The 27,357-nt window shown below is 42.5% G+C and overlaps 1 protein-coding gene across 2 annotated transcripts; it reads left to right on the forward strand.

The window, feature by feature from the left end:
• Positions 1 to 27,357, forward strand: SETX (senataxin). 2 transcript variants are annotated; one of them, XM_018074342.2, is made up of 26 exons: positions 1 to 132; positions 544 to 731; positions 1,869 to 2,049; positions 3,253 to 3,463; positions 3,658 to 3,767; positions 4,009 to 4,228; positions 4,511 to 4,630; positions 5,642 to 5,813; positions 6,084 to 6,174; positions 6,696 to 10,931; positions 11,782 to 11,881; positions 12,327 to 12,503; positions 13,146 to 13,375; positions 13,866 to 14,033; positions 14,574 to 14,730; positions 15,580 to 15,681; positions 15,947 to 16,059; positions 16,666 to 16,737; positions 17,578 to 17,727; positions 18,216 to 18,323; positions 18,993 to 19,180; positions 19,816 to 19,908; positions 20,520 to 20,684; positions 21,154 to 21,291; positions 23,650 to 23,737; positions 24,211 to 27,357. In XM_018074342.2, exons 3-26 carry the CDS (start codon positions 1,870 to 1,872, stop codon positions 25,216 to 25,218), a joined length of 8,397 nt encoding a protein of 2,798 aa, XP_017929831.2. In that variant the 5' UTR covers positions 1 to 132; positions 544 to 731; position 1,869; the 3' UTR covers positions 25,219 to 27,357. The 2 variants fall into 2 exon arrangements, with proteins under 2 accessions (XP_017929831.2, XP_017929832.2); XM_018074343.2 differs by lacking the exon at positions 23,650 to 23,737 and having other exon boundaries at positions 24,211 to 24,360.

A 27,357-nucleotide genomic window follows, 5' to 3' on the forward strand; every position in this document is an offset into this window, starting at 1 on the left:
GTGTCTGTTCGTGCGTGTCTGTTAGAGCAGTTTCCTTGCTTAACGTGCACAGATAAATATTTACACCTTTTTCTCGGCAAAGCGGGTGTTGTCTTTACTCGCCCTGGAAGGACAGAAGGGATTCATTTGCAGGTCGTTCTTACCGCTTCTTGGAATGCATTCAGTAGAACCCGTGTTGTTCTAAGTGCCAAAGCGGTTCTGATTTGGGGTGATTTACTGCCTGCGAGGGGGTTGGAGCAAGGTGGGGGTCGGCCTGTTCTCCCCCGCAGTGAGTGGTACGGGAGGACACAGCCTCCAGCTGTGCCAGGGGGTGTTCGGGTTGGATATCAGGAAGAATTTGTTCACAGAAAGTGTTTCTGAACGTTGGAAGGGGCTGCCCAGGGAGGCGGTGGAGTCGCCATCCTTGGAGGTGTTCAAGAACCAGCTGGAGGTGGTACCGGGTGCTCTAGTCTGATTGATAAGGTAGTGATTGCCAGAGACCTCAGAGGTCTTTTCTAATTGATTCTGTGATTCAGTGGTTTGGTTTCTGTTTTGCTGCTGTAGATCCTTGAAATACCACTGAGACTTGGTCACCAGGGGATGGATTGCTGAGGACGCTGTTCTGCTGTGCTGCACTCAGGGCATGGATGGCTGAAGGGCTCGGCCACCTTTCCTGCCTGCAGGGCAGTGCTATTCTCCTTCCCACCATGTGACTGGCACACCTGCACGACAGAGAGCTTCCCTTTCCAAAGGTAAAGGCCATGGAGGTAATTGTTGGGATTTTCCCAGGGTATATCTATGTTTGAGGACTATGGTTTGGCTTTATCCAGCTTTCTTTGTTATGCTTAATAAGAAAGGCAGTTACCATCTTCCTTTTTATACACTTACTTCAAGTGTTTGTGCTTTTTCAGCCTTCCAGTATCTGAAGGGGCCTACAGTGAAGCTGGAGAGGGACTCTCCATCAGGAACTGTAGTGATAGGACAAGGGGGAATGGGTTCACACTGACAGAGGGCAGGGTTAGATTAGATATGAGGAAGAAATTCTTCCCTCTCTGGGTGGTGAGGCCCTGGCACAGGTTGCCCAGAGAAGCTGTGGCTGCCAATCCCTGGGAAGTGTCCAAGGCCAGGTTGGACAGGGCTTGGAGCAACCTGGGCTAGTGGAAGGTGTCCCTGCCCATGGCAGAAGGTGAAATGACGTGGTCTTTTAAGGTCCCTTCCAACCCAAACCATTCTGTGATTCCAGTGTTCTGCTGAATTTTTCAGACCAGCAGGGTCTGAGATGACTCTGCTGCTGCTTAGTGAAGAACTTCTGTTTTTAGAGGAAGCAATCTGTGGTGACAATTCTGTCACACTTTGTAACTCTTACAGTAATGAAGACAGCAAAGTTCTGCCTAAATATCCTCTGCTTGTGACAACAGGGATTTGTTGACCTATAAATTTTAGCAGGAGATTAAGGAAAAAAGCTAATTAAATTCTGTACTGCTAGACCTAGATTCCACAGTCACCTGTAAAATAATATAAAGACCTTTAGCATTGTAGTTCTGGAAACTGTGTTATTTGTGGGTGAGGAGATTTTTTTTTGTAGGTATAATGAATTTTCACTCCTTATTTCATAATTTGCAAATTTGACTTCTCTTTGGTGCTCTACACTTACTGTTTGCTGTTCCCCAGGCATTTCCCTGTGATGTTCTTTTAATGCTTTAATCTGTTTAACTGCCTGCACCTGTATATATATATGGAGGAACACCTGCATCTACTCTGCTAATCAGCCACAGAAATCCTGAAGCTCATCACACCTTGAAAATTAGGTGGCTGTTGTGGCTGCAAAGAAACATTTTGCCCCTTCCAGTCCTTGGACTTTGTTAATTCCTCTTTTTTCCCCCTCCCAGAATGAGCACATGCCGATGGTGCACCCCGAGTGGTCCTGACACCACCGAGTTCCTGAAGCACTATGCCACTGAACAGCTGTCCCAGGAGGAGTTTGAGGGATCCAATGATGATCTCTCTTACTGCCTGGAGTGTGTGGTTGAATACCACAAGGCAAGGGAAGAGTGTCCAAGGTTGCATAAGGTAATTAAGGGATTAATTAAGAGGCTTCTGCGTTCCAGCCTCAGTGTAGGGGGAGTTTTATGTCGGGGTTGTGTTTTATTGGTTTTTGGGAATAGGGTGTGTTGATTTTTAACTGTCCTCTTTTTACGTGGAGCTGTAAACAACTGATTGTGAAGTGAAGACCCTCTTGTTTTGCATGTATTCAAATCAGCAAGAACTAAAACAGTAGTGGGAAATTGCTGACTAGACAGTATGGCTTGGACTTTATTCATGCTGTGGTGCTTTGTCATGTGAAACAAAGAACATCTGCCAGACTAACATGTCTGCAATGTTTATTTTCCTTTCCTTTTTTTGTTTGCTTTCACTTCTCACTTGTAGTTTTCTACTCTGTTTGAGTTTCAGAGGCCAGACCTTGCAAGTCTGTGAGACCCTGCAATTAAAAACAAGAAAAGTTTGAAACCTCTTAATTTCTTATTAGAAGTATTTTGTAATTCTCCCTCACTAATCTCCAGTTTTATAGTTTTGGAAAGCTTGTTTTTCCCCTTTTGTGTCTGTGTATGTGAAGTGCATATTTGTAGCTAACTGATCATAATACAGGTGTCCAAAACATTGTTCTTTAGATTAGTCAGCAAGATTTCTCTGGAGTACAGTCCCATCTGACTGGAAATAAGTAGAGTGTCTGAACTACAGAAAGTTCCTTTCTGTGTCCATTAACTACAGGGAATAAACTTGGTTTCTAGTTGAGGTTTGGAGCAGTTACTTTTAAGATGAGTAATGTTAAGTGAGCAAATCCCTACAAATATCCAGCAAGTCAGTTGGTCTGTTTGCATTATTTATGTTCTTTTCCTTCTGTTAATTGCAAAATCCATGAGAAGGCAATGTGATAAAATTGCTTTTCCCATCTTCCTAAATATGATATTTTTCTGTACCATGTCCTTATATATATTCTGTATATTGTGTATGCATACAGGCCAGTGGCCTGAAATAATCATTGAAATACGAATATTTAGCAGAATTATAAAATTGCTTCTGGTTTGAAGGCTACTCTTTTAAACCAGAAATGAGAGTTTTGTGGTTTGCACAATTGAATTCTGTGCCAAAGCTTTAGTGTTTAGAAAGAAGCTTTTCAAAATGAAATCTCAAATTTTGGAGGTGTTAATAAATGTCCTGAATGACTGTCTTCACAAATGCACTTTGATTAGTTGTTTTTCCCCACTGAAATAGGACCTGTGGGACTTGGAAACCGCCCGTCTTGTTGCCCACATGGAGAAATCCATGCAGGAAGAAACGGGGGAGGACGATGAGTTGTTTCTGGTGGATGAGAATGGAGAGACTCGGCTGTCTGGTTATGTGGGCCCTGATTTTGAGAATAACCTGCGAGTGCCCCTTCTAGAAATACTGAAATATCCATATCTGCTGCTGCATGAGAGAGTCAGTAAGTATCTGATCATACACCCCTGGAGGGAATGGTATGGTTTCTAATGAAGAGGGTGCACATAACAAATAGTAGTTAAGCCAGAATATCAGCGTGTATGGATATATCTTTTCTGTTTATTTTGACACTAAATAGTTTATTTTTTTGTGAGCCTATAGATTAGTCCTTACTGTAGCTGTATCTTACCCTTTTAGGTGAGCTGTGTGTAGAAGTGCTCTGTAGGATGGAACTCGGCCACGATGCCTTTCAGGTCTTTGAAAAGTACCCAGGAATTTATCTCTTTTTGGTGCACCCCAATGAGGTGGTGAGTTCCTTTTTTTCTTCTGCTGAATTCCAGTGAATCCTGGTTTCATGCACCATGTTAATACTGAGTGCTGTATAGTGAGCCTGGTTTTAAGATTATTTTGGAGAAAGAGTTATTTTTAATTATTCTCTTAGTAAAAATATGCCTTTGTCCCATTTTTAGTAGTGATGATAATCTTACAGAATTGTGATTTTTATTTGTTCTTCTTTATTAATACATAACTTTTAATTTCAATCCTTAGATTCGCCGATGGGCCATCCTGACAGCAAGGAATTTAGGGAAGGTTGACAGGGATGATTACTATGACTTAGAGGAAGTGCTGACTTGTTTGTTCAAAGTTATTGAGCTGGGGCTTTTTGAGAATCCAGATATTTACAGCTCTTCAATGTATGAAAAGGGTAAACTCATCCTTCTGCCAGCTCATTTGTATGATACAAGCAACTACAAGAACTATTGGCTGGGTGAGTATTTGTGGTCAGAAGTGAATTTGTGGAATCTCTCACATTTGTAAGCACTTCTTTCGGGTCAGAGCTCTACAATTTCACAGGTGCTTTGTCAAATGGAGAATTGAATGTTGCACACTTGCAGTAATGAGGTTGTGTTTAATTAGTTTGATGTTGCTACTCATCTCTTCTCAAGTGTTTCACTGGTAATGGCATTTGGAAAATTGATCCTGGATTTGGTGAAAATTTGAACAAATTCTTGCAAATATGCAGACAGGTTGCTTCCTTTTTCTTCTCTAGGGATTTGCATGTTGCTGTCAGTGCTGGAAGAACAAGCTATGGACTCTTTGTTACTGGGCCCAGACAAACAGAATGATTTCATGCAGTCCATACTTCACACTATGGAGAAAGAAGCAGCTGGTAACTAATTTTGATACTCAGATAAAGACAGTTCACAGCCTATTTTTCTTCTTTATCAAACAAGAAAGTTTGATAAGTTCTTAGTAGTGTAATGATGAGATGATTTTTAACTGAGGTTTATGTATCTTCTGGAAGGTGAACAATATTTGAGCACTACTGACAAGTGCTGAAAAATGACATTCAAAGTCTGAAGTGGAGGAGGGATGGCAGTGCTTTGCCTGAGGCTGGCTTAGAGATTTGGAGAGGACAAATCTGTAATTTCTATAATTATTTTCATTTAATGTACAGGCTGCACGTGCATCCAGAATGCACATTTCATTGTGGCATGAAATTAGAATTTCGAATCTTAAAGTGAAGAAATACCTTTTGAATTGCTGCAGCTGGCCTTAAAATTTGACTCTTCCATCTGTCTATTTCAGGGATCCCCTTTTGCAGCTGGAAATTTAGACTTATAATTTAGATTAGCAGCCCTTGGGTAGTTCTTGTAGGTCACGTGCCATGACATTGTCTAGGAGTGGCACATGAGCCCAAGAGCAGGACTGCCTCTTAATGTATCCTTAATAAACACAATTTATAGAGATTTAGTAATTTATCTTATATGGAGGAGGAGGAGGAATGCACTTGAAGGAAAACCAATTGTATAAATGTGAAGTATAAATTGTCACAGCCGTGTAAGTTGTGCCACTTCTTAGCACAGCCCAGCAAAAATCAGTGTGAAAGAATCCCTTTCACAGACTTGAGAAGTATTTGTATTATTTAATATTAGCAATGAGCATCCAGGTTCCTGTTGATTTAAGGCTGCCTAAGGAGCAGTGTCTCTGTACAGGTGAGCTTGACTTTTTTCATCCTTTTTCCAGATTAAAAAGTATAGTTGCAACTTACCAGAATACTTCTTTTTCTATTAATATTTAAGGAAAACCAATGAAAACCAACTGCTTTCATTTTCAGCTGAGTCTGAGAATGTCCAGGACTTGCATTTCAACTGTCCCCACTGTTGCTGTTGTATTTCAGATGATTCTGCTGACCCCTTCTGGCCTGCCCTGCATTGTTTCATGGTTATTTTGGATCAGCTGGGATCTAAAGTTTGGGGTCAGCTCATTGATCCTGTCCAAGCCTTTCAAACCATTATCAACAGTGAGAGCTACAAAAGTGAAATTAAAAATATCCGCAGTAGCTTTATGAGGTCAGTGTTGTTAAGAGAATAAAACACTTGTATGACTTTAATACCTGTTAGAGGAGAACTTGATCTTGGATTTCTTGTCAGTGCTGCTGTAACTTGTGTTGAGGGGGGGGAGGGAAATGGCAAGTAAAAGATGTTTGCAACTTCAAACAGTGAAAAGTTGAAGTAGGTCCCCTAAAATAGTGAGGTTCTTTCAATAAGTGCTCACTACTTTTTGGCAACTCTGATGCCTGTTACACTTGTTAGGTTTTTTTTTTCTGTGTTTCTTTTTAGGACAAAATCTGAACCAGAGTCAGACTATGGTGATGACATGATTACTTGCAGTCAGATTGTGTATAATTACAACACAGAAAAGCCTCAAAAGGTATTAAACCATTATTTTATTTTCCCATTCTTTGAACTGTGGTCACTGAGTTGACATTATCAGTTTAAAACCATCTGTAGAATACGGAAGGGGGGAGACAGTATTTGATATTTTTTCTTTATAACACTTCTAATAGAAACAGAGTATGTCACTGTTGTGTTAGATAGCAGCCACTCTGGTCACTTCTTGCTTAGCTGGTACTTTTAGGGTGTAGGAGGAAAGAAGAACATATTTGAGTTAGGCAGAGATGGCATTAAAGCCCTAAAATTCATGTCAAGGCTGAAATATTTGTTACCTCAATGAAAATGCTGAACTCAATTTAAAAAAAAAAAAAAGGAGCTGATCATGGGGTTGTATTTTACTTTTTGTTTCTGAGTATTCTGAACTAATATATTGATTATTGGAGTAATGAGAAAAGTAACTTGAAAGAAAGTAACTTGTGGCTAGAAAAAAAGCTGCCCTGTTAAGCTGTGCAGATGTGCATGTCAGTGAGGGTGATGTGTGGTGGCTTTGTTTTCCAGGACTCTGGCTGGAAGGCTGCCATCTGTCCAGAGTACTGCCCCAAAATGTATGAAGATATGCAAACACTGGCTAGTGTGCTTCAGTCTGACCTGGGCAAAGCCATGCGTGTCCATCCCAGCACGTTCCTCTGGTTCATCCCTTTTGTTCAGTCCCTCATGGACCTCAAGGAGTTGGGTGTGGCCTACATAGTAGAGGTCATCCACTACCTGTGCTCGGAAATCAAAGATATTCTCATTGAAAGGCTCCAGCAGTGTGACAAAATCTCCGAGTTTTTCCTCCTCATCTTGGTGTGCATCGTTGAACTCCACAGAAATAAAAAATGCCTGCATTTGCTGTGGATCAGCTCCCAGGAGTGGGTGGAAGCAGTGGTGAGATGTGCTACTCTTCCAGCCAGGGTGTTCACGTGGCGCATGGACAAAACCTCCGGGCCCTGTGGGAAAGGCTCTTCCTCAGGATCTTTCCAAGCCTCCAACTCTGTGCAACACGCCTGTGTGCAGCTCATACGGAGCCTTCTCAAGGAGGGCTACCAGATTGGGCAGCAGGCCCTCTGCAAGAGGTACCTGGACAAACTCAACCTCCTCCTGCGAGGAAATCTCTCCATGGGTTGGCAGCTGAACATCCAGGAGACCCAGGAATTACAAACGTGCTTAAAGCAAGTCATAAGGAGTATAAAGGGCAGAGCGTTGAGTGCCTCTGTGGCTGGAGGGAGCAATTCAAACTCTACAGCTTTGCCAACTGTTTCTATAAAGCTGGAGAAGAATGTGGGTGATAATGGATTCAGGACGAGTGCACATGAGAGAGGTGACCTTCATTCTCCATTTGTCATATCAAAGGAAAGTGGAGATTGTCAAGGGAACCTTTTCCCTAGAAGAAAAAATGCCTGGGAAGAGGAATCTAGAGATGCACATAAGAGTTCAACACCTTGGACAGCCACAGGAGGCACCTTGATGGATATTAAAAAGGGACCTGATGACTTGGCAGCTCAGGAATTTATCTCTTTGGCAGCAAAACTATGTAGGAAAGTTCAGGAAAATAGGAATGATGACTTTATGACAGGGAAATGCAATATGGATAATCAGGGCTGTAAGTCAAATGCCCAGCATTCAGATTTCAGAAGAGGCAGAGAGTTGAAAGTCAAAGAGGAAGCAGGGCCCTCAACAGCAGGGTATCTGTCTGCTCAAACTCATCTTGGTTCTTCATCTTCAAGGAATGGCAAAAGTGTGCAGGAGACAAGTGTAAACAGTGTGTTTCAATCCAGAGTGGTCCCCACTAAACAGGGATCAACAGAAACATCCCTAGATTGCTCTGACTGCCCTAAAAATGGACCTGGTATGCAAGAGAAGGAAGATAACAGTGTTTTGCTTTTAGGGATTAATGACACCTCGCTGAAAAAAGTATCAACAGAAGAAAAATCAGGTTCATTGTTGAAGGCTGTGTCTAAGAATAACACGGACATGCCAACTTCAGACTGGGAACAGCCTAATTTAAATGACCTGGCTAAATATGACTGTAAACATCAATTTTCAAACGCCTTTTGTACGAATAAATTTTCAGCAAATGGCTGTTTTCCATCTAGGTCTGAAAACAAGAGGGATGTGTCCAACCCTGCTCCTCAGATCAGGCCACTGTCAGTGAAGCATGAATCAAGTGACAGGTTGTTGGAGTTTTCAGAATATTTCAAGAGGGAAAACATTTCAGAGGGGAAAAAAGAGGATGTTGTGACGATGGTTTCTGAAGATGATACTTTATCAGACTCCCAGGTTGATAGAGAACTCAGTAAATTATCTTTAGCTGCTTATGCCAAAAGTGTCAATTTTCCCTTGGAGTCAAGCCAGGAAAGCTCAGTGTACCATAATCTAAGTGACATTAGGAGGAAAGTGAAAGGTGCTGTGAGATCTTCCAATGAAGGCCAAGGTACCAGGTCTCTCTGTGATGCAGATTGCCCTGGCAATCAAGTCATTATCATTTCAGATTCGTCTGATGAAGAAAAAGGTGTGGATGACAAGGAGGAAACAAAAACCAAGAATGAAAATGTGTGTCCTGCAGAGCTGCCTTCCACTTCCAACAGCGTTTCTGATAGTGATACCAGAATGGAATCAGAATCTCCAGGGCCTTCCTTGTCACTGGATGACTGTGATTCTCAGTACTTTGAGTTTGAAACAGATACTGAGATGTTTTCAGCTTGGCAAGATACTCAAGCCTATGCTACAGAAGCAACCCAGGAGTATAAACAAGATGATGTTTCAACAGCAGTTGAGAGTAGTTCGGATGACTTCCTGACCAGTAGCATAAATGAGTGGGGTTATGATCTGGATTACCTCAGTGATGATACCATGGAAGAAGCAGCAAGCTCGGTAGAAAAGCAGGTAGAAGATATTTCTCATGAAAAAGAAGCTGACGATAAAAAAAAGACAACTAATTTGATGTTGCAAGAATCCGTTAGTAAGAAAGATGCAAAAGGGCAGCTGGAGAAACATGCAGATGAAGGTACTGCTGCTGAAGGCTTCACCCTGGGCTCACCATTGCCTGAACCCAGAGCATCCACATCTACCATCTCATTGGCTTCAAAGCTGGCCTGGAAGAAAAACACCACAAGCCCCCCGAAGGCCGCGGCGAAATCTAAATTAGCAATAACTGTTCAGAGGAGTCCCAAAAACCCCGCCGCTAAAACGGCCCAAACCAAAAAACTGCTTCAGAGCACCTCAGGACGTCCTCAGCCTGGCAGGTCAACGCCTGCTGTGGTCCCTCCGAGGAAGGTCCGGCAGCGTCCTGCTCCCACGTCGACGGCGGAGAAGCTGGGGCTGAAGAAGGGCCCCCGCAAAGCCTGCGAGCTGTCGCAGCCCTCCCGCGAGAGCGTCGCGCAGCTGCGCAGCCACGGCAAGGCCGCGGGGAGGGTGGGGGCCGCGCAGAAGCTGAGGACCAAGCTCATCGACGCTCAGAGCTTGTCTGTGAAACGCAATAAGAAGTTGCTGGCCTGCCAAGACCGGCAGTTCTTATGGCAGATGAGGCCCAAGAGAAGCGCCAAGGTGAAAAGTCCCGCGGGAAGCTCCGAGAGCAGGAGCAAAAAAGGTGCCGGGGTGCGCGTGAAATCCGCGGGGCAAAAGCCTCAGAGTTTTGAACTGGCGTCTGTTGAAAGCCAAAGAGAGAAAAGAAGAGAGGAAACTGCTGGTCCCTCTGCCAGTGAGAGAAAATTTGAAAGCCTGTCTGTGAAAGAGGGGGCATGTGGCTCTAAAATGCCTGGTTCTTCAGACTGGAACAGAAAATGGGAGGATAACAGTGTGATGGCTCCTGTCCCTATGGATTCAAGTCTCTCTTCCACTGCACTTGGAGATGATAAAGATGAATCTTCAGGAAAAAGTTGCGCTGTCCTGCCTGAGAGTGAGATGAAAACCTCAAAACTAAATGGGTGTGAATTATATGAAAGCAATGAAGAAGATGATGATAATCTGTTTTTAACTCAGTTAGATCCCGTGGACATGGAATTATGTTCTCAGGAGGAAAGTTTTGAAGAAACTGCTATAGCTAATAAAACCCCAGAGGAAATGAATGTTGTTGAAAACCTTCAGCAGAACGAGTCCCCAGCTATTCCAAAATGTCAATACAAAGACTGCGTGGAAAAAGTGGAAAAACCAGGAGAGTCCTGCAGTAAACACGCAGCCACCAGCTCAGGAGCAGACCACGTGTTTGCCAAGCCTTCTCTCCCGCCTCCCAAAGTAAGAAAGCCTTCCACTACCAAGATTTTCAGCTCAGTAAGCTCCTCCCGGAATGCAGCCTTCAGCAAGGACCTGGAAGACGTTAAAAAGTTACCACCACCTTCCAAAAGCAAAGTGAACGCGGCGAAACCCGCCGTGGTCAGGCCACCCCTCCCAAAAGTGTACACACCAATAGGAAATCAACTGTGCAGGGCTCCAGCCTCCAGCAACGTACCTCAACCCCAGATCTCTAATAATGTTCTCCAGTCACAAAACAGACAGTATGACAATGCTTTGAATATCTCCAGAGGGTCTGGACGAGGAGCATATTCCTCCTTTCTTGGCGCTCAGCAGCGTGATTACAGTGTTTTTGTTAATCAGGTCCTAAAGTGGACTTATGAAATGTTTGCAAACTTCAGCTGCTTTGGAACTCCAAATAATCTCCTGCAGTCTGTGGTAGCCTCTGTTCCTGTCCAATTTCAGGACTACAATGACTATTTTAATACCTTTTTCCCCTTGATGATGCTGAACGCCTTTGAAACAGTAAGTAGCTTCTGCCTTTCAGTTTGGTTGCATCAACCCTGGTGAATTTTACCAAGAGGTTAAAGCCTGGTTTATGTTCTCTGTTTTACCATCTGAAAATGTTCAGATACAGATCAGAGTAGAGGAATTGATTTGGGGAAAATAATCTAGACAGTTATGTTTAAGATTGGGGACTACCAGTGTTATTCACCTCAGTGAACTGGTGTTTTTTTTTTTTTCCCCTGGGTGCAAATCCACAACAACATGTAAAATGAGAGACAAAGGAGGTGGTTCCTCTAGAGAATATAAAACTCAAAGCAGAAATCTTAAAGAAACTGAGGTCTTTCACTGTCAGCGTTTGTAAAAAGAGGATAAAACCCTACTGTTTTGATTTCTGTTAAGAATTTATGTGAGTGCTGGTTAATCCAAGAAGTATTCTTCCCAAACTTTAATGGTGTATAGTTTAATAGCAACAAAACGCAGTGTTCCTTCAGTTAATGTCTGAATGCTTTCAAGTTCAGTCATTGCATTACTTCCTCCATAGAAATAAGGTAAAAAATTAAGTCAGTGCCAGAGTTTTAAGGTGAAAATACTGATACTGATGTTTTAATGTGAAAATGCACTTGGGGGAACCCACATTTGTTTTAAAAAGCTTTAAGAAAGTACATTAAATGGGTGAGTGGGGAGGAAGCAATTTTGTTTGCCCTGTGTGTTTATATATAATGTGTATGCTTATGTGAAAAGAACTGGGTAAGATTCTTCATGTATTTACTTGGCAGGCTGGTAGTGTATTTGCCCTTTGAGTCATGATAAGCTTTTCTTCTGATACACTAAACTCTTCAAAGTATTTTATTTACTTTTCAACGTGTAGCTGGCACAAGAGTGGGTAGAAAATCAGAAAGCAAGAGAGAAGAGTTACTGCTTCACCTTGGAGAACTTCTCTGCTGACATGAACACAGCACATTTTACAGGTAAGGATTTTTTTTTTTTAAATAAAATCTTCAGATTTTCAAGTAGATGATGCCTTATAATGAGCTGGCACTTATAGTATGAGGGTTTTTTATTTGCTTTAAATACAGAAAGGATCTTGACTCTGCTATTCTGCAGAATGCATGTAACAGAAATATGTATTTTGCAGGGAATTTGTCTCTCGTTTGGAATTTTCTTTCAGCTTCTTTTGATAAAGTAGTCCTTGACTTGCTCTGGTTTTATGCAGTGCTATGTTCAGGCTTAAGAATGCAGGATGAAGTTAAAATTCTACATAATCCCTTGCTGTAGTCTTTGATAGCTTTAAAAGTTAACAGATGAGTATTACTGAAATCTCTGTAATGTGTTGATTGTAGCATTTCTGGAGTCAGAAAGGAATTGTAACCGTTTTCTTTTCAATGTTCCAATTTCACCGTGTGTTTTGGGCAGCTCATTTTCGAGAAGGCGACTTGGCAAGGCAGCTTCATCCAAAGGAGGATGACTTAATCCTTTTGGTGGTCCAGATGGAAGAAGACACCTTTGGGGAAGAAAGTGGGATGGAGAACCACGTGATGAATCACGTTGGGCTCGTGACACGATTTTCACGTGCGTCCGGTTATACAGCGAGTAAGTACCTGTGGTGGGAATGAGAGTGGGATTCTTCTTGGTGCCATAAAATACTTCTTCATAGCTGGCTGTTGGTATATCCTGCTTCCCTCAGAGGAAACGGGGTTGTTTTCCCACTCTGGCATGTCTGTTCCGTGCTAGAAGCTTTGTAAAAAGTCAGGAGCTGAAGCTGCAGACCTTCAGTGTTATTTTCCTAGGGACTTCCTTCAATACAAATGTTAATACTTCATGTAAGAACAGAAGCTAACAATCAGTAGGTGCTCTGCACACATCTTTAGGGAGGGCATTGCCATGAGAGATAAGTACCATGAACTTCTGTGATGTCACTGACTGAGCTTGTCACTGTCTTCTGGAACTGAAATTGTGAATTACCAGGATCACCAAGTATCCAGTACCTGCCTGATTAAAGCAGTGATCTGAGCAGTTTTACAGAGCACTGATTTTTTTTTTTTGTCCTTTTTTTTTTTTTTTTAGTGGAGATGGGGAAGTGTTGGGGTTTCTGCAAGAGTTAGTTGTTGGCTCTTTAGTAGAAGACAGCACCTTGTTCTGGTGAATTAATGGAGTGTATTACTGAAGTATCCTTCAGTTAACAATTTGGATATTTGAATTAACAACTTGTTTTTTCTTCCTCTCCTTTACCAGGACAGCAGGAGCAGCACACTGTCTGTCACCTCACTGTGCAAACCAGAGGCAACCTGTCCTTCTGCATCCACAAGCAAGTGAAGTGTGTGGTGGTTGGGTCCCTGGTGACCACACACCGAACCTTCAAAGGTCTGCTGCTGCTGAGCAGGAGTCCCCTGGCCAGACCCATCATAAACCCCTGCTACAATGACTTCTGTCCCAGAGATCTGCCTGTGGCCTCAGGAAGTGCTGTAAGTCCTGCAGCTGCAAGGGGGACAGGATTAACAAAGTGGGCATTTGGACCTTGGGAGTTTTGCAAATCTGGTTGTGGAGGTGACCAAGGGCAAACAGACGAGTTCCAAAGCACTGAGACATTGAGACAACTTTTCAGAGCTGGCTGATTGGGTGGAGAGGAGACTGAACTTGCTCAGGTGTTTTTGCTATATTGACATTGTGCACTTCAAACAGCTTTCAGTTTTCTTTTTCCTTACTGGAGAAGTGTTCAGGAAATAAGACATAGTATGGAAAAGGGTAATGTGAAAATAAGGGTGTGGAGAGTAAACAAACTCTTCTTTGTAACTTTCAGGTCAGGATTGGGGTGCATCAAGAGCAAACCTAGAATCAAAAGCTTCCCTGCCCTTCCAGCTTTTGAGCTGTAGCAGGAGGGGTGGGGATGTTCTGAAAATACAGGAAAGGTTTGATCAACATTAATTTGTTCTCTTTCCCTGTCTATTCCTTCAGGCTTCTTATATGAATGAATACAATGAAGATCAAAAGAGAGCCATTGAGACAGCTTATGCCATGCTAAAGCAACATCCAGGGCTTCCCAAGATCTGCCTCATCCATGGGCCACCTGGGACAGGGAAATCAAAAACTATTGTAGGACTTCTGTCTCGTGTTTTGAGAGAAGTAAGTGAACATGATGTGAAGGTCATGTGCTGGGGTTTGGTTCCTCAATGGAAGTCAGTGATAGCTTAAACTAATTGAAAATGTAGTATTGGTAATTACTGAGGGTGTAATTCATGAAGCTGATGTGATTAAATCTGTGTTGTATAGGGTGGAAAGGTGGAAATAATACTTTTTGGAACACTTATTTTTTAGAACTTAAAATGGAAAAATCAAGAAAACATGCACAATTGTAGTGTAAACACCTGTTACATAAAAAAGTAATATTTTGATTTATTAAAGAATGTTTTTTGGCTTGTCCCACTTAATGGTTTTCATATAAGCAGCCAGTAGATTCAAGTACATTATTGAAGGGAATTTATGCAAATAGTATTAATATATTTGACTGCTTGTTCCTCAGTATAAAACATACCTTAAGGGATGTTCAAGTGCCAGAGCCCCCACACTCTGCCTGCTGATTAAATGAACGTACTGTCTGGTTTCTAAATCACAAATGAAACCATCTAAAGAGCACGTTTTGGTTTGTTGTGAATTCCTCTACAGAACACCAGGAATGAGAAAACAGCCCGGAAAAAGAATTCCAAGATGAAGCCAAACCGTTTTCTGGTCTGTGCCCCCTCAAACGCTGCTGTGGATGAGCTCATGAAAAAGATCATCGTGGCCTTTAAGGAAAAGTGCCAAAACAAACAGGAGCCTTTGGGTATGGCTTGTTTCAAAATTCTGTTTTTATGTTAAACAGGCAAAGCCTGAAGGAGGAACTGAAACAGTTGATCACACATTGTACTTACACGCTCCTCTGAGCAGCTTTTTCCTCTTGCAGAACGTGACCGGTACATCCTCACACTGTTGTTAATTTTAATGTGCTTTTCTAAAAGGTGTGTTGTGTGTTTCTTTTTAAATAAATTACACTTTGTTTGTATATAGACAGTGATCTTTTCCTCATGCTGTTGGTTTAAGTTCATCAGTTTTTAAGCACTTAAAGCTTTGAACAGAAGGCCATTGCCTTGATTTTGAATAAAGTCGGGCTTTGCTGATCATGTGGAACAAAGTGATGAAAATTTTGACATGTCAGAGCCTCTCATTTTTCCTCCTCCCAGTTTGTGACTAACACAAAGTAGATGAATCCAGAACAAGGTATTTTGTCTGTGGCAAGGGGAAAAATATCTGTGTCGTGACCAAATGTTAATTTTTATTGACTTACCAACTGCATTTCTTGATGGTACTCAGTAATTGTCTAAATTAGGAGTTCTGTAAGTTTTAGATAAACCTGAGAATAAGATGTAATTCTGTTAATTCAAAATAACATTATTAAGTGTTAACCACCACTAAAACACAGGTAACATCTTCATTTTTTAGAGTCTGGAAGTACTGGATTTTTTTGTAGCTGCATTTAGATAAGTACAAGTGAATTGTTGAAAACCCCAGATAAGTAGAAAAGGAAAAGCCTTGTTTGATATCCACGATGTTAACATTTTTTTAATTCTCATACCAAAGTGGAGAGATGACTGGAGTAATGTAGAAGTATTTTGACTCTGTTTTTTTTAAACAGGAAATTGTGGTGATATCAAATTAGTGCGACTTGGTGCTGAAAAAGCCATCAACAATGAAGTCCGGGCATTTAGCCTGGATAAGCAAGTGGAACATAGAATGAGTAAGTAACATGCAAATCAGACTTTCCCTCAGTCTTCTTTAAGAACTTGATGATGTTTTACACGTGGGACTACGTGTCCTGTAAGAAGGAAGATTCTTCTCCAGGAGTATTGCAGCAAAGTGTCGTTTTTCTCAGTCTTAGTGGGAAGGTGGCAGTTTATATATGGGCCGTTTGCTCTTAAAAGTTTCATATCCATGGCTGAGAGCAAGAGTTATTGTGACAGTTTTTCTGTTCCTCCTGTAACTTGTCCTTTGGTTTGTGACAGAACGAAAGCCAGGGGACTCTGACCAGGATGTTCAGAAGAGAAAAGCAGCTCTGGATCAGAAGCTGGACATGCTGTCCCGGCAGCGTGCCATGCACAGATGTGAGAAGAGAGAGGTAGCAAGATAGCTTTTAATCCTGTTTGTAGAATTGAAAGCATAAAGAATAACTTTATGTCACCTCTGAGCAGTAACTGTAAAAGGGAATGAAGAACTTTGCATCAGGGATTTTTTTTTTTGTTTATTTATGCCAGTGTTTTCCACTGGTTGCTCATGCCACTTGTTGCTCCAGTGTTCAGTTTGGTTCTGTCACCTTTAGTTTTTAATGTAACCATATTTATAAATCTTAATGGCTTAATTTGATTGTATACTTCAAAGGTCTGGTTTTGTTTCACTGGAAATAGTAAGAGATCTTTTGACCTGAGATTTTTGGAATATGTGTTGCCCTTGAAGTTTCCCACTTTTTTTTTGTTTAAAAATTGGGAATTTCTGCTCAAATTACAGATTTCTGATGGTGAACCATTTCCCAGTTGCACAGAGATGTAAGAGGTAGTATTGTGTGTTGTGTGTTGACAACTTAGCAAGAAACTGCTCAGCTTCTTTGGACACATCTGATATTAAAAATCAGTCTGAGCAAGTCTAAATGTAGGGTATGGGAGGAAAGAAGAAATATGGGAAATGGGTGGTATTAAAGGTGATTTCTCTTTATTTTTTCCCCATCTAGAGTCAAATGTTAGATGAAGAGATTGCCAGACTTGCAAAGGAGAGACAACAACTTGCTTCTCAGCAAAAGGAGGTAGGAATTTATCTTTAAGGCAGCTCTTTATTAAGCTTCAGCTGATGTATTTATATACTTGGCATCCTTTAATTGTGGTGGAATTTGGTTTTGATGTGGTTGGGAATATTTGTAAAGTAAAGAAAAGGTTAAAAGCTAAGTAAGTTATGGACAAGCAGGTGTGAAATCTGGTGTGTGCTCTGGCTGGGAAAAAAACCAGCAACAGACAGAAAAGCCAAACAGGAATATTCACTGTTAAAATTAAGAGTGAATTTTAAACAAAATGTAACATGTTTGACAAATAAGGTAATAAAAATGTGCATATCCTCATGTTCTAGGATGTATCTTCATCCACACTCCCATACAGTCCTGCTGGAATTGAGATACTCTTAAATGTTTCTGAGTAAAGCAACAGCTGGAGGGTTTTCTGTGTGTTTGTAGATCTGAAAGGGGAAACAGGCACTGATAGCAAAACCAGTAATTAATGTGAAGTAGCATGAACAATGAGATGAATGAAGATTCCTCTAATGAATATATGCTGACCCTTAATGGTCTTGGAGGCTTGGAGTTACAAATAGGATGGCAAACTAAACTCTGCTCTCAGTGTGTTTAGATTGCATAGCTATAGAAAGGAGCATTTCTTTCCAGTTTGCCACCCTCAGTGGCACTGACCTGTAATTTCAAGTGAAGGGAACACTTCAGTTAAATAAACTTGTGACTTTCATTTGTCATAATGGAGACAGTTCCACTGGGATGGTGCATCACCCACGAGCTGGTTGGCAATTAGACCTGTCCAGGCAGTTAACAGTTGCTCTGAGGAGGTTACAGAAAGCTAAAAGAGATGTCCTGTTGTACTTGAAGGTTCGTGGGCACTCCCAGAAGGTCCAGACAGACATCATCCTGGAGTCTGACATCATCTGCTGCACCCTGAGCACCAGTGGAGGGAGTCTGCTGGAATCGGCTTTTGCACGGCAAGGCCACGACCCCTTCAGCTGTGTCATCGTGGATGAGGTCAGAGCAGCTTTTTTGGACTCCAGTGTTCTAGCTCTGCTTGAGCTACTTGTAGTTGTTTGGCTGCTGGTGGAATATACTGTGGGTTTCCTGCCCCATCCCCACCTTTTAACTGACACCCAGCCAGTCCTGCTGTGTAGAACCATGAGGAGAAAGAATTACTTTTAATTGCCTCTTTTGCTGACTTTGTTTGGTGCTTTAATGGCAGGCAGCTTTTACTTGAAAATCATGGCTAAAGTGTGGTTCTTGCTGTAGAGATTTCCAGATGGTTTGGTTATATTTATATCTGTTTGGAGAGCTCTGCAAATGCAATAATAAAATAAATCTGGTTGCAGTTTTTAACTAGGGAAAAGTCCTTCTTTTTCCTTTTTCTTTTTTTTTTTAAGAAGACTTAAAGCATGTAAGTTATCTGGCTGTGTTACAGGAAATTTAACATACTTCCTTCCTTTGCTTACGACTACTTTTTGTCCTGTCTGCATTTACAAAAGGCAGGGCAGTCCTGTGAGGTGGAGACACTGATTCCACTGATCCATCGCTGTAATAAACTCGTCCTTGTTGGAGATCCCAAACAGCTCCCTCCTACTGTGAAATCAGTTGTAAGTGTTCAAACTATACCCTTTTTTTCTTGCTATGTAGTTTAAGAATCGTATTTATAGAAAATGTTTAAAGGAGGGGAAAAGAGGCATTTCATTGTGGCAATAGGAACTTCAAGTGGGTTGTGAGGGATGTTGTGGCAGGCTGGTATCTTATTTTGGGAACTTCAGTGTCACATTCCTTAAGGAAGGGAGGATGAAGACTACCTGTTTGTATGGACACTTCCTTACCCTACAGGTGTGTTGTAAGGGTGAACATATAGGAGCACTTCCTTGTATCCAACACTCTGGACTGTTTTAAACACCTGATGAAGAAAGGAGAGAAAACAGACTGGCTTCCTTAGAGGGATAAATCCTCTAGAGGCTTGTTGAATGAGATCCCACCTGGAAGACTTTGCTTTTCATTACTGATGTTTTTAAAATGTTACCGTGTTGTGACTCACAAAGGAAAGTTGCCTTGCTAAAGACAGAAATTCACATTTATGCAGGTTGACCTTTACTGCAATAGTAAGACTAACACACATGAAAAATTGAAGTGCAAGTAGTTGCCATTTTGCCAGCGATTCAGAAGAAAACGAATAGCTTTAATTTCAAAAAAAACCCAACCAAATTCCTCTTTGTAATTTGGGACCTAATTCCCCAGCAGTCAGTGTCCTGTTCTCCCTCTGGCAGAAAGCTCAGCAGTATGGCTATGACCAGTCCTTGATGGCACGTCTGCAGAGGCTCCTGGAGGAGCAAGTGCAGAGGAACGTCCTGCGGAGCCTGCCTGTGGTGCAGCTCACTGTGCAGTACAGGATGCACCCTGACATCTGCCTCTTCCCATCCAACTATGTCTATGGCAAAACCCTGAAGACTGCCAAGTGAGTAGCTCTCTGTTTTCCTTTCTGTCAAAGATAACTTCTGAGGTCAGGATATTCTTTTAAGTCTAAAAATTCTTGAGGTTGTGGGAGGGGGGGGGAAGATGGTTTGGGGGAGAAATTGTGCATTCCGTGTCCTGTTGGTACTGGCTGTGATAGGTGAGTTAACTAGATCCCTTAGAATGGAGCATACAGACTGCCAGGAGCTCATTTTTAGGCCTCAGTATATTTGGGGAGCAGTGGAAATTAAGGACTCTAACAGAGGGGGGGAAAGCTGAAAGTTGGAATCAGAGAATTGTTAAGGTTGGAAAAGACCTTTCAAGATCATCGAGTTCAAGTGTCAGCCGTGTTCACCATCAAACCATGTCCTCAAGTGCCACAGGATTTTTGAACATTTCCAGGAATGGTGACTCTGTCACTTCCTTGGACAGTTTGTTCCAGTGCTTCACAACCCTTTCCCTGGGAAAAAAAAAAAATCCTAATTCCTAATATTTAATCAAACCTCTGTTGGTGCAACTTGAAGCCGTTTCCTCTCATCCTGGAGAGTTCCTTGTGTTTGATAACTTTGATGTACATAAATGAAGCATCAGTTGTTAGCATTTCTGTATGGTTACCTAGTGATTAAATGTTATTTACAGAGCAATAGAAGAGAACAGATGTTCTTCAGACTGGCCATTCCAGCCCTACCTTATTTTTGATGTAGCAGATGGTCGTGAGGAGCGAGACTGCGAGTAAGTCCTGCATTTTAATCAGCCAAAGTTCAGATTTTCTGATAATTAATTACCTAGAGAAGGCTTGTCTTCTCTTCTCTCTTGTTCCCAATATACACTAAGTAGCTAGAACTGCATTTTTTTACTTGATTTGATTTAATTTTACAAAAAACAACTGTTGAATGTTTTTGGCTTTTTTTTTTATTAACTCTGGTTTTAATCCTGGTTTGACTTACCTGTTAGATGCCAGTAAGTGCCTTCAGTCTCTGCTAACTCTGTAATAGTTTGAGTTCCTAATTTTTTTTTATCATCAGTGACTTCCCTTTCCCAGGTGCAGGCTGAGGTGATGCCAGGAGGTGGCAGGCTCAATCCTCCCCTTTGCCTGCTGTGTAAGGAAAGCACAGCTGGGAGGTGCTAAAGGAACATGGAAGTGCAGCCTTTCCCTGCCTGCACTTCTCGTGGTTGGCAGCCCCTCCTCAGAGTCTGTTAGCCAAATTCTTTGAGCCTCTGTGTGAAAGAGGCTGCACAAGTTCAAGCCAAGCTGTGACTCACAGTCCCCCAACAAACTGGGCATTGAACTGGAAAGATCTGTCAAAGGTGTTTCTGTAATGTTTCCATTTTGTCCTGTTCAGCTCTTACAGTAACCCTCGGGAAGTGAAGCTGGTGATGGAATTAATTAGAACAATTAAGGAAAAAAGGAAGGATCTGGGTCTTCGTCGCATTGGAATAATCACCCCTTACAGTGCACAGAAAAAGAGAATTCAAGGTCAACTGGACAGTGTGTTTAGGAATAACAGGTAAAGAAACCACAAGTTTTCAAATGAGACCTGGCTCTTGCATACTAATCCTTTGTTTATCCTCTTAAAGTAATGGCAAAAACTCTCAAACTTGTCTACTGCTAAAATTTGTGTTTGGTTGTGCCTTCAAAGGGGAAGTGCAACCCTCTTGCTTAAAACAGGCATGGTCTCCTTGTACCATTTCTTAATTATTACCTGTGCACATGCTTTGATTATATTGCTGTTCTGAATAAAGCTGATTTAAAAGACAACCTAAAATTCCAAGCTGTATGGACCAGAACAGCTTTTCAGTAATGATGCTGCTCTCAGAAAAGTAAATTCATCTTTTAGGCTCATACACAGAAGCAGAAATTCACCCTGGGTGGTTTTGACAGAGCATTAAGGACAGTGTTTGGACTCTTTGCATCAGTGAGCTGCTGAAAAATTCAACTAATAGAATTTAAGAGCTTGCTAATTCTTTCTTCAACAGCCCAGGAGAAGTGGACACAGTGGATGCGTTCCAGGGTCGAGAGAAGGATTGTATCATAGTGTCCTGTGTGCGGGCAAACAACTCTGAGGGGTCAGCTCTGACATATGTCCAGGCAAACAGCACCAAAGGATCCATTGGGTACGTGTCCTGCACTGAATTGCAGGTTACATTTCCAATGACACTGTGGATAAAGTTGTATTTTTGATAGGACCAGTGAGAATGTTACAGAGAACGAGTCACTTCTACCAGTCAGTGAATTAAAGGGCATGAATTCATGTTACTGGTTTGGGATCTCAGAACAGAAGGGACAGGGAAATGCTGGTGTTCTGCTCTCTGCTCCTTGCTGATCTGTTTGCACGGCTCCCTTAGCCCTTCGCTCTTTAGGCTTGGCAGGATTGGCCTTGGGGTCTTGGCTCTGTGCATTAATTCTGCAGCAGTTACTGTTCCTGTAGCTTTTGGTACATGTTGTAACTTTCTAAACACTGTTCTCTCAAAATGTGACTGCTGTCCTGTCAGTACAGCATTCTGTCTGTGAAAATATGGGTAACTAGTTATATATGTCACTTGGAACGTGATGTAGCTGAGCTGGATCTGAGATTTGTAGATGAATGTCCTTGTCTTTTGAGTAAAGGGCAAATTTGCAGGAATCTTGATTCAAGAGCACAGATTTGTTCATTTTATATGTTGCTTTTTCTGTCTGAAACAGAAGGAACTAAACACTGAATGTGCTATTTAACCCCAGAGCACTACAGCAGTTGCTGATTTTTTTCTGTAACTTGTGGATAATTTTAGTTTAAAAAATGGTGGTGGAAATACAAAATATGCCTTCTTAGAGTTTGCTGACTTCTAAGTTAAACTATAGAAAACCTGGTTGCATAAACAGAAATCTTTGTTTCTACATACCAGGTTTCACTAAGCTGCTTATGTTTCTCTGATTGCAAGACAAATGGCTTTTAATTGTGCTGATCCACATTACTGTGGGAAGAGAAAGAATCCAAATCCTAGAGTAAACAACAATAATGCTTTTTGAAGTTTTCTTAATCTGGTTGATTTGAGTTTGGAAACTGAAGGCATCTGGAACCTGCCAGTTCTTTTGGCTGACACAGGACTTAAATTCTTTCTGTTCTTTTGGAAGAAAACTTTCCAGCTTACTATAAAAAATATATGAAGGTTTATACATTCAAGCTTTGCCTTAGCAGCTGTAGGTGCTGATGACTTGGATATCTGTGTTTCAGGGTGAGGTGTGATGGGATAAGTTTGCCAGACCCTTACCTATGATTTTGTAGCTCAGCAAAGTATTCTGTTCTCCAAGGTTGCTGGTCCAGCGTTAAATTTACTCTGAAAGTAACTTGCAAAGGGAGGAGAAAACACCAAGAGATGACAATGGATTTTTTTATCTTTCCTGAGAAAATTATCTTACTGTCTTTCAATTGCAAAAGCTGTTAAGAATATTTAGTAGTCTTTCAGAATCCCCCCTCTTTTACTTCTCCAGACCTAGAGAATTATAATACCTGTGCTGCTGAATCCTCTCCCCCATCTGCTTCCTGCCTTTCTCACTTTTTTCCTGCACTGTCCAAGTTTTTGGAGGTGACTCTGTGGTTTTTGCAATCTTTGTACTGCAGGGGTTGTGAATCTGCTGAAGATGAGTTCTCAGTGCAGTGCCCACAGTGTCAGGCACTGATAGTGAACACACTTAGTTTAAGTTGTACATGGACTTTGATTTGCAGCTGTTGCTAGTATGGAATAAACTGTGCATTTGGGGAGCTTTTTTATTAGATAAGAAATAGTTCATATTTAGTTTCACAAACCTTTTTTTGAGTTTTCATAAGTAAGTCCTAACAGAAATGAACCTTTAAGAATACACTAAGCATTTGCTTAGGTTTCAGTACCTTGGTGATCCCACAAAAACAGAACTAGACACTCTTCATAGTGCAAAACCAGACTTTGTTCTGCAAGAACACGCTTTCCACTCTTGAAGCATGACAAAGCAAAAGTCTGCCTTGACGTGCTTCCAGTGCAGGTCACCTTTAAAATAAAATATTCATGTCCAGTGCTCAGTATTTCAGTAGGATATTTTCCCATTAATCATGCCAAATATTGTTAATCTATTTCAGTTCAAGTCAAAAAGAAGCTTAAAGTCTTGATAGGTGAAGTGAGGTTGATGTCCTGGGTACTTTGAGGAACGTTTAAAGAAGCAGTGGTTGGCATTAAGAGGGGATTTGCTCTAAGAAAGGAAACATCAACGGCAAGAGCTAGAAAGAACTGGAATTCCCTTCAAGGGATCAGAGTGGTGAAAGAAAACACAGTTCACGCCAGGCCTTCCATGTAAAGCAGGGCTGCTGCCAGGGGGTCTGGGGATGGGGCAGGAGCTGCTACCACTGCCTGTGGAACTGCTGCTGCTCATTTCAGTGACACTTAATTTTATCTCTTTTTCTCACAACCCCTAAACCCTGTGGAAGGAGTAGTTTAGGAGCTTAGTTTTGTCTTGTCACTCAGGTTCCTGGCGAGTCTTCAGCGCCTGAACGTCACCATCACCCGGGCCAGGTTCAGCCTCTTCATCCTGGGCAGGCTGCAGACCCTCATGGTAGGTGCAGTGTCAGCTGGACAGTCCTCTGTGATCCACCCTCAAGGCAGGGCTGGGAACTCAAACCCATCCTCAAGAATTCTCCCGGGAAGAGAATAAACTTTGTGTCTCAGCTCTTGGTTGCTCTTTCCTGAGGGCAGGGGGGGGTGTGTGTGTCCGTTTGCCTTTAGAGGGCGATAAAGCCACGTGCCAGTGAGAGAAACCCCTGGAAACAGGGAATTTGTCATTTTTGGTGCTTCTGCTGGTTCGAAGTACCTTCCCTGTGTTACAGCAGCCAGAGTGTCTGCAGCTGTTTTGCAGCTGAAACATAAGATTCTTCCATTCCAGAAGGAACATAACAGTGGTTTCCATGACAGTTGTGTCAGGTACCTTGGTTAAAGGGGTTGTTCATCCCCTGACACCTCTGTCCTTCTGTGTTGATTTCTGGCTAATAACTGGGGTTTTTTCTTTCTTTCTTTTTTTTTTTTTTAAAGGAAGATAAAAACTGGAATCACTTGATTCAGGATGCTCAGAAAAGAGGTGCCATTATCAGGACAGTGGAGAAGAACTACAAGAAAGATGCTCTGAAGATTTTGAAGCTCAGGCCAGCAGTGCAGCTCCCAGCCAAAGCAGGGACAATGACAGCTCCTCTGGTGCAGGCTGGTTCTAACAGTGGCAAGAGGGGTGAGCTCTCAAATCCTGGGAGCAGCCCACGGGAAGCTGCTGCTGGCCTTGGCCATGCAGTGCCCCAAGGAAGCCGAGGGCCCCCACAGCCTCCAGGGGCTCCAGCTACAGATTCCAGGAGAGGCAGTGCCCCTGCATCCATGGGGACTCCTGCTGGAGATTCCAGGAGGGCCAATGTCCCTGTGCCCACGGGGACTCCTGCTGCAGATTCCAGGAGGGGCAGTGCCCCTGCTCCCATGGGGGCTCCAGCTACAGACTCCAGGAGGAGCAGTGCCCCTGTATCCATGGGGACTCCTGCTGGAGATTCCAGGAGGGGCAGTGCCCCTGCATCCATGGGGTCTCCTGCTGGAGATTCCAGGAGGGGCAGTGCCCCTGTGCCCGTGGGGGCTGCAGCACTTCCTGCCAATCCAGAGAAACCACGAGACCCAAGGCTGGCCAGTAGAACTGAGACAAAAGGGAAGGAGCAGGCCTTGAAAGATGGTAGTTGGTCAGCCCAGAGCAATCCAGGATCCACATCACAGCAAGGCCTTAATGCATCCTCAGCTGCCAGGGATCAGATTTCCAGAACAGAGAACCTCGGGAAGGCCCAGCAAACAACAGGACAGTGCAATGTGCTTTCCACATCTCACACAGCTCAGCACGAGGGTGACAGGAGAGGGGCTGTGTCTAAAAGTGGTTCAAAACCCCTCAGTGAAGGAGGTCAAAGCAATAGCAGTGGGGGGAACAAGGACTGTCGTGGTTTAACCAGGAGACCATCAGAGGAACCACCAGAGAACACAGAATCAGGCACTCCCAAGCGAAGAAAGATCTTTCATTGACTTCACTACTGGCTCATCACTGGAAAGTGTATTCCCAGATTTCTGTCTAGCAAGGACTGTATTTTAAATTATTCAGCACACCTGGAACTCCCTCCTGTTGATACCACTACTCTCAGTAGATGTTTTTCCCATCGTGTCCCTGGTTGTGAAGGGACTATATCTGACAGGTGGGAGCTTTGAGGTTTGGAAAAGAGAAGTTGGGCAGCTGAATTGCTTGGAAGAGCAGTGAATTTTGTCATCTAGGAAGCTAAGGTTGTAAATGTTTAACAGTGTATATTTGTACAGTATACAGAATTATTTTAAGATTTAATTTGGCAAATATGTAGCTTCTTTTTTCCTTGTGTAAATGCTAATTTCTTAGAGATGTAATTTTTTTATGAAGAACCAGAGCAAAGCGAAAAAAACACCCCAAACAAAACCACCCCCAAATCAAAAAAACAGCCAGACTTCTTTTTCCCTTTGCACTAATGAGTCTAATTTATTTAATAGCAAAAGTGAATGTTGAAAATGTGGTAGCAGTGGTTCTTCCTCATGCTCCACAAGTGCCTCAGGAAAGACTGAGGCAGATGTACATTGGTTGGATGGAGAGAATTCTACTTATTTTGTATATTTTATTGCCTGTTTTTATAGGAACAGAAGAGTTTTTGTTTGTACAGATGTGCCTTGAGTTTTGCTCTTGCTGCTGCTCCATCAGTTGGAATCCCTTTCCTGTTGCAGTGGCAACACAACCTGCAGATTAAAACCCACGAGGTCTGTTTGTGTCCATGTGAGGAATAATCAGTAGCACTGTGGAATCTTGGTCAAAGATTTAGTTAACAGTTATTGGTAATAACACCTGAGTTTCTTTGTGTGGAGCTTTTTTGAGATCTACAGGGGTAAAAAGGGCAGGTAGTTCTTTCTAGGTGTTATTACTGGATTGTTTCCACTGTGCTGATGAGGAATATACAACCACTAACAGGGGATGGGGGAAAACCAAACTATTTGTAAGGAAACCTTCCTCTAATCACAACATCTCACAATAAAAGTGGAATTATTTCTACTAAGAGGTCCTTTGGGTCACTCTGAAGTATCACTTTTCTTTTTCTGGAGCCATGTGTCTGTCTCAGGGAGGGGAAGAGCAACATTTCACCTGCTCAGAATTTTGCATGGAGACAACCTGGGAGTGCAGCCCCTTGGGAATGGAGTGGTTGTGCTGTCAGTGCCAGTTGGGTGCACTGGGAGTGTTGGGCAATCTCCCTGTGTGTGTTCAAGTACAGCCTGAAGCAGACAGGGCCCTGCTGTCCCTTGCTCACTGACTGAACCTGTGTCATGCCAGGGGCTTTGCTGAAGCAAAAGAGCCACCAGAATTCTCTTTGCCATCATTTCTAGTTCCAGTTTCTGTCCTGCACCCAGTGATCAGTGTCAGCTTTGCCCCTTTTAACCCTCCCTTGAACGGGTCCATGGGATCCAGTCAAGGGAAACTGGACTTACAGCACTAACCATTGGGTGCTGGTTCACACTGTAACTGCCAGTAAAACATCCTTTAATGCATCCCAGCCTGGAACAAAGGTGCTTTACTGGCAGCAGCTGCACTGTGGGTGTGTTGGGAAGCTTTTAGTTGCCATCTGTGACTGTCCAGCTTGTGCTGTGCAGGACAGAGCATTTCAGTGTAATGGGAGAATCCTTGAGATCCCTGTGAGGTGGGAGCAGCATCTGTGCATTGTCTGGCTTAAATTACTTGTTCTGTTGCAATCTGAGTGGCTTCAGTGAGCCCTGACCACCTCTTGTCAGCAGTGTGTGCTCCTCTCCAGCTGCTGGGGCTCTTGTGAGAGGAGGGAAGGCAGCTGGAGTGGGTCTGACTTTAGTGAACCGGACATTTTGGTCACTCCCACATCACAGGCTCCCTGCCCTGTGTGTTATCTCCCTTTATGTTAATAGGAATATTTAAAAACACTGCCATCTTTCAACCCCCTTGGCTCTTGTTGGCAGGGCTGTGCTGCCCTGCCTGCTGTTTGTACTTAGCACATTAAAAGGCTGCTGCTCTGTGAACCCCATGGCTGGGGAAGCCATTTGGACTGTCTTGATGTAAATAAAGTGAAGCTGGCAACAAAATAAAATGAGGAAATGCTTTGCTGGTAATTAAATACAACTTTGTCACAA

The sequence above is a fragment of the Manacus vitellinus genome, unplaced genomic scaffold (genome assembly GCF_001715985.3).
Source record: "Manacus vitellinus isolate BGI_N305 unplaced genomic scaffold, ASM171598v3 scaffold_27_pilon, whole genome shotgun sequence".
In the NCBI taxonomy this organism is placed as follows: Eukaryota; Metazoa; Chordata; class Aves; order Passeriformes; family Pipridae; genus Manacus; species Manacus vitellinus.

What these genes read in the sequence shown, in the direction of transcription:
- SETX (XM_018074342.2), top strand. Translation starts at nt 1,870, where the DNA reads ATGAGCACATGCCGATGGTGCACCCCGAGTGGTCCTGACACCACCGAG. An exon ending in GAACACAGCACATTTTACAG is followed by an intron (nt 11,882 to 12,326) that starts GTAAGGATTTTT and finishes TGTTTTGGGCAG; the next exon opens with CTCATTTTCGAGAAGGCGAC. An exon ending in GCAGGCTGCAGACCCTCATG is followed by an intron (nt 23,738 to 24,210) that starts GTAGGTGCAGTG and finishes TTTTTTTTAAAG; the next exon opens with GAAGATAAAAACTGGAATCA.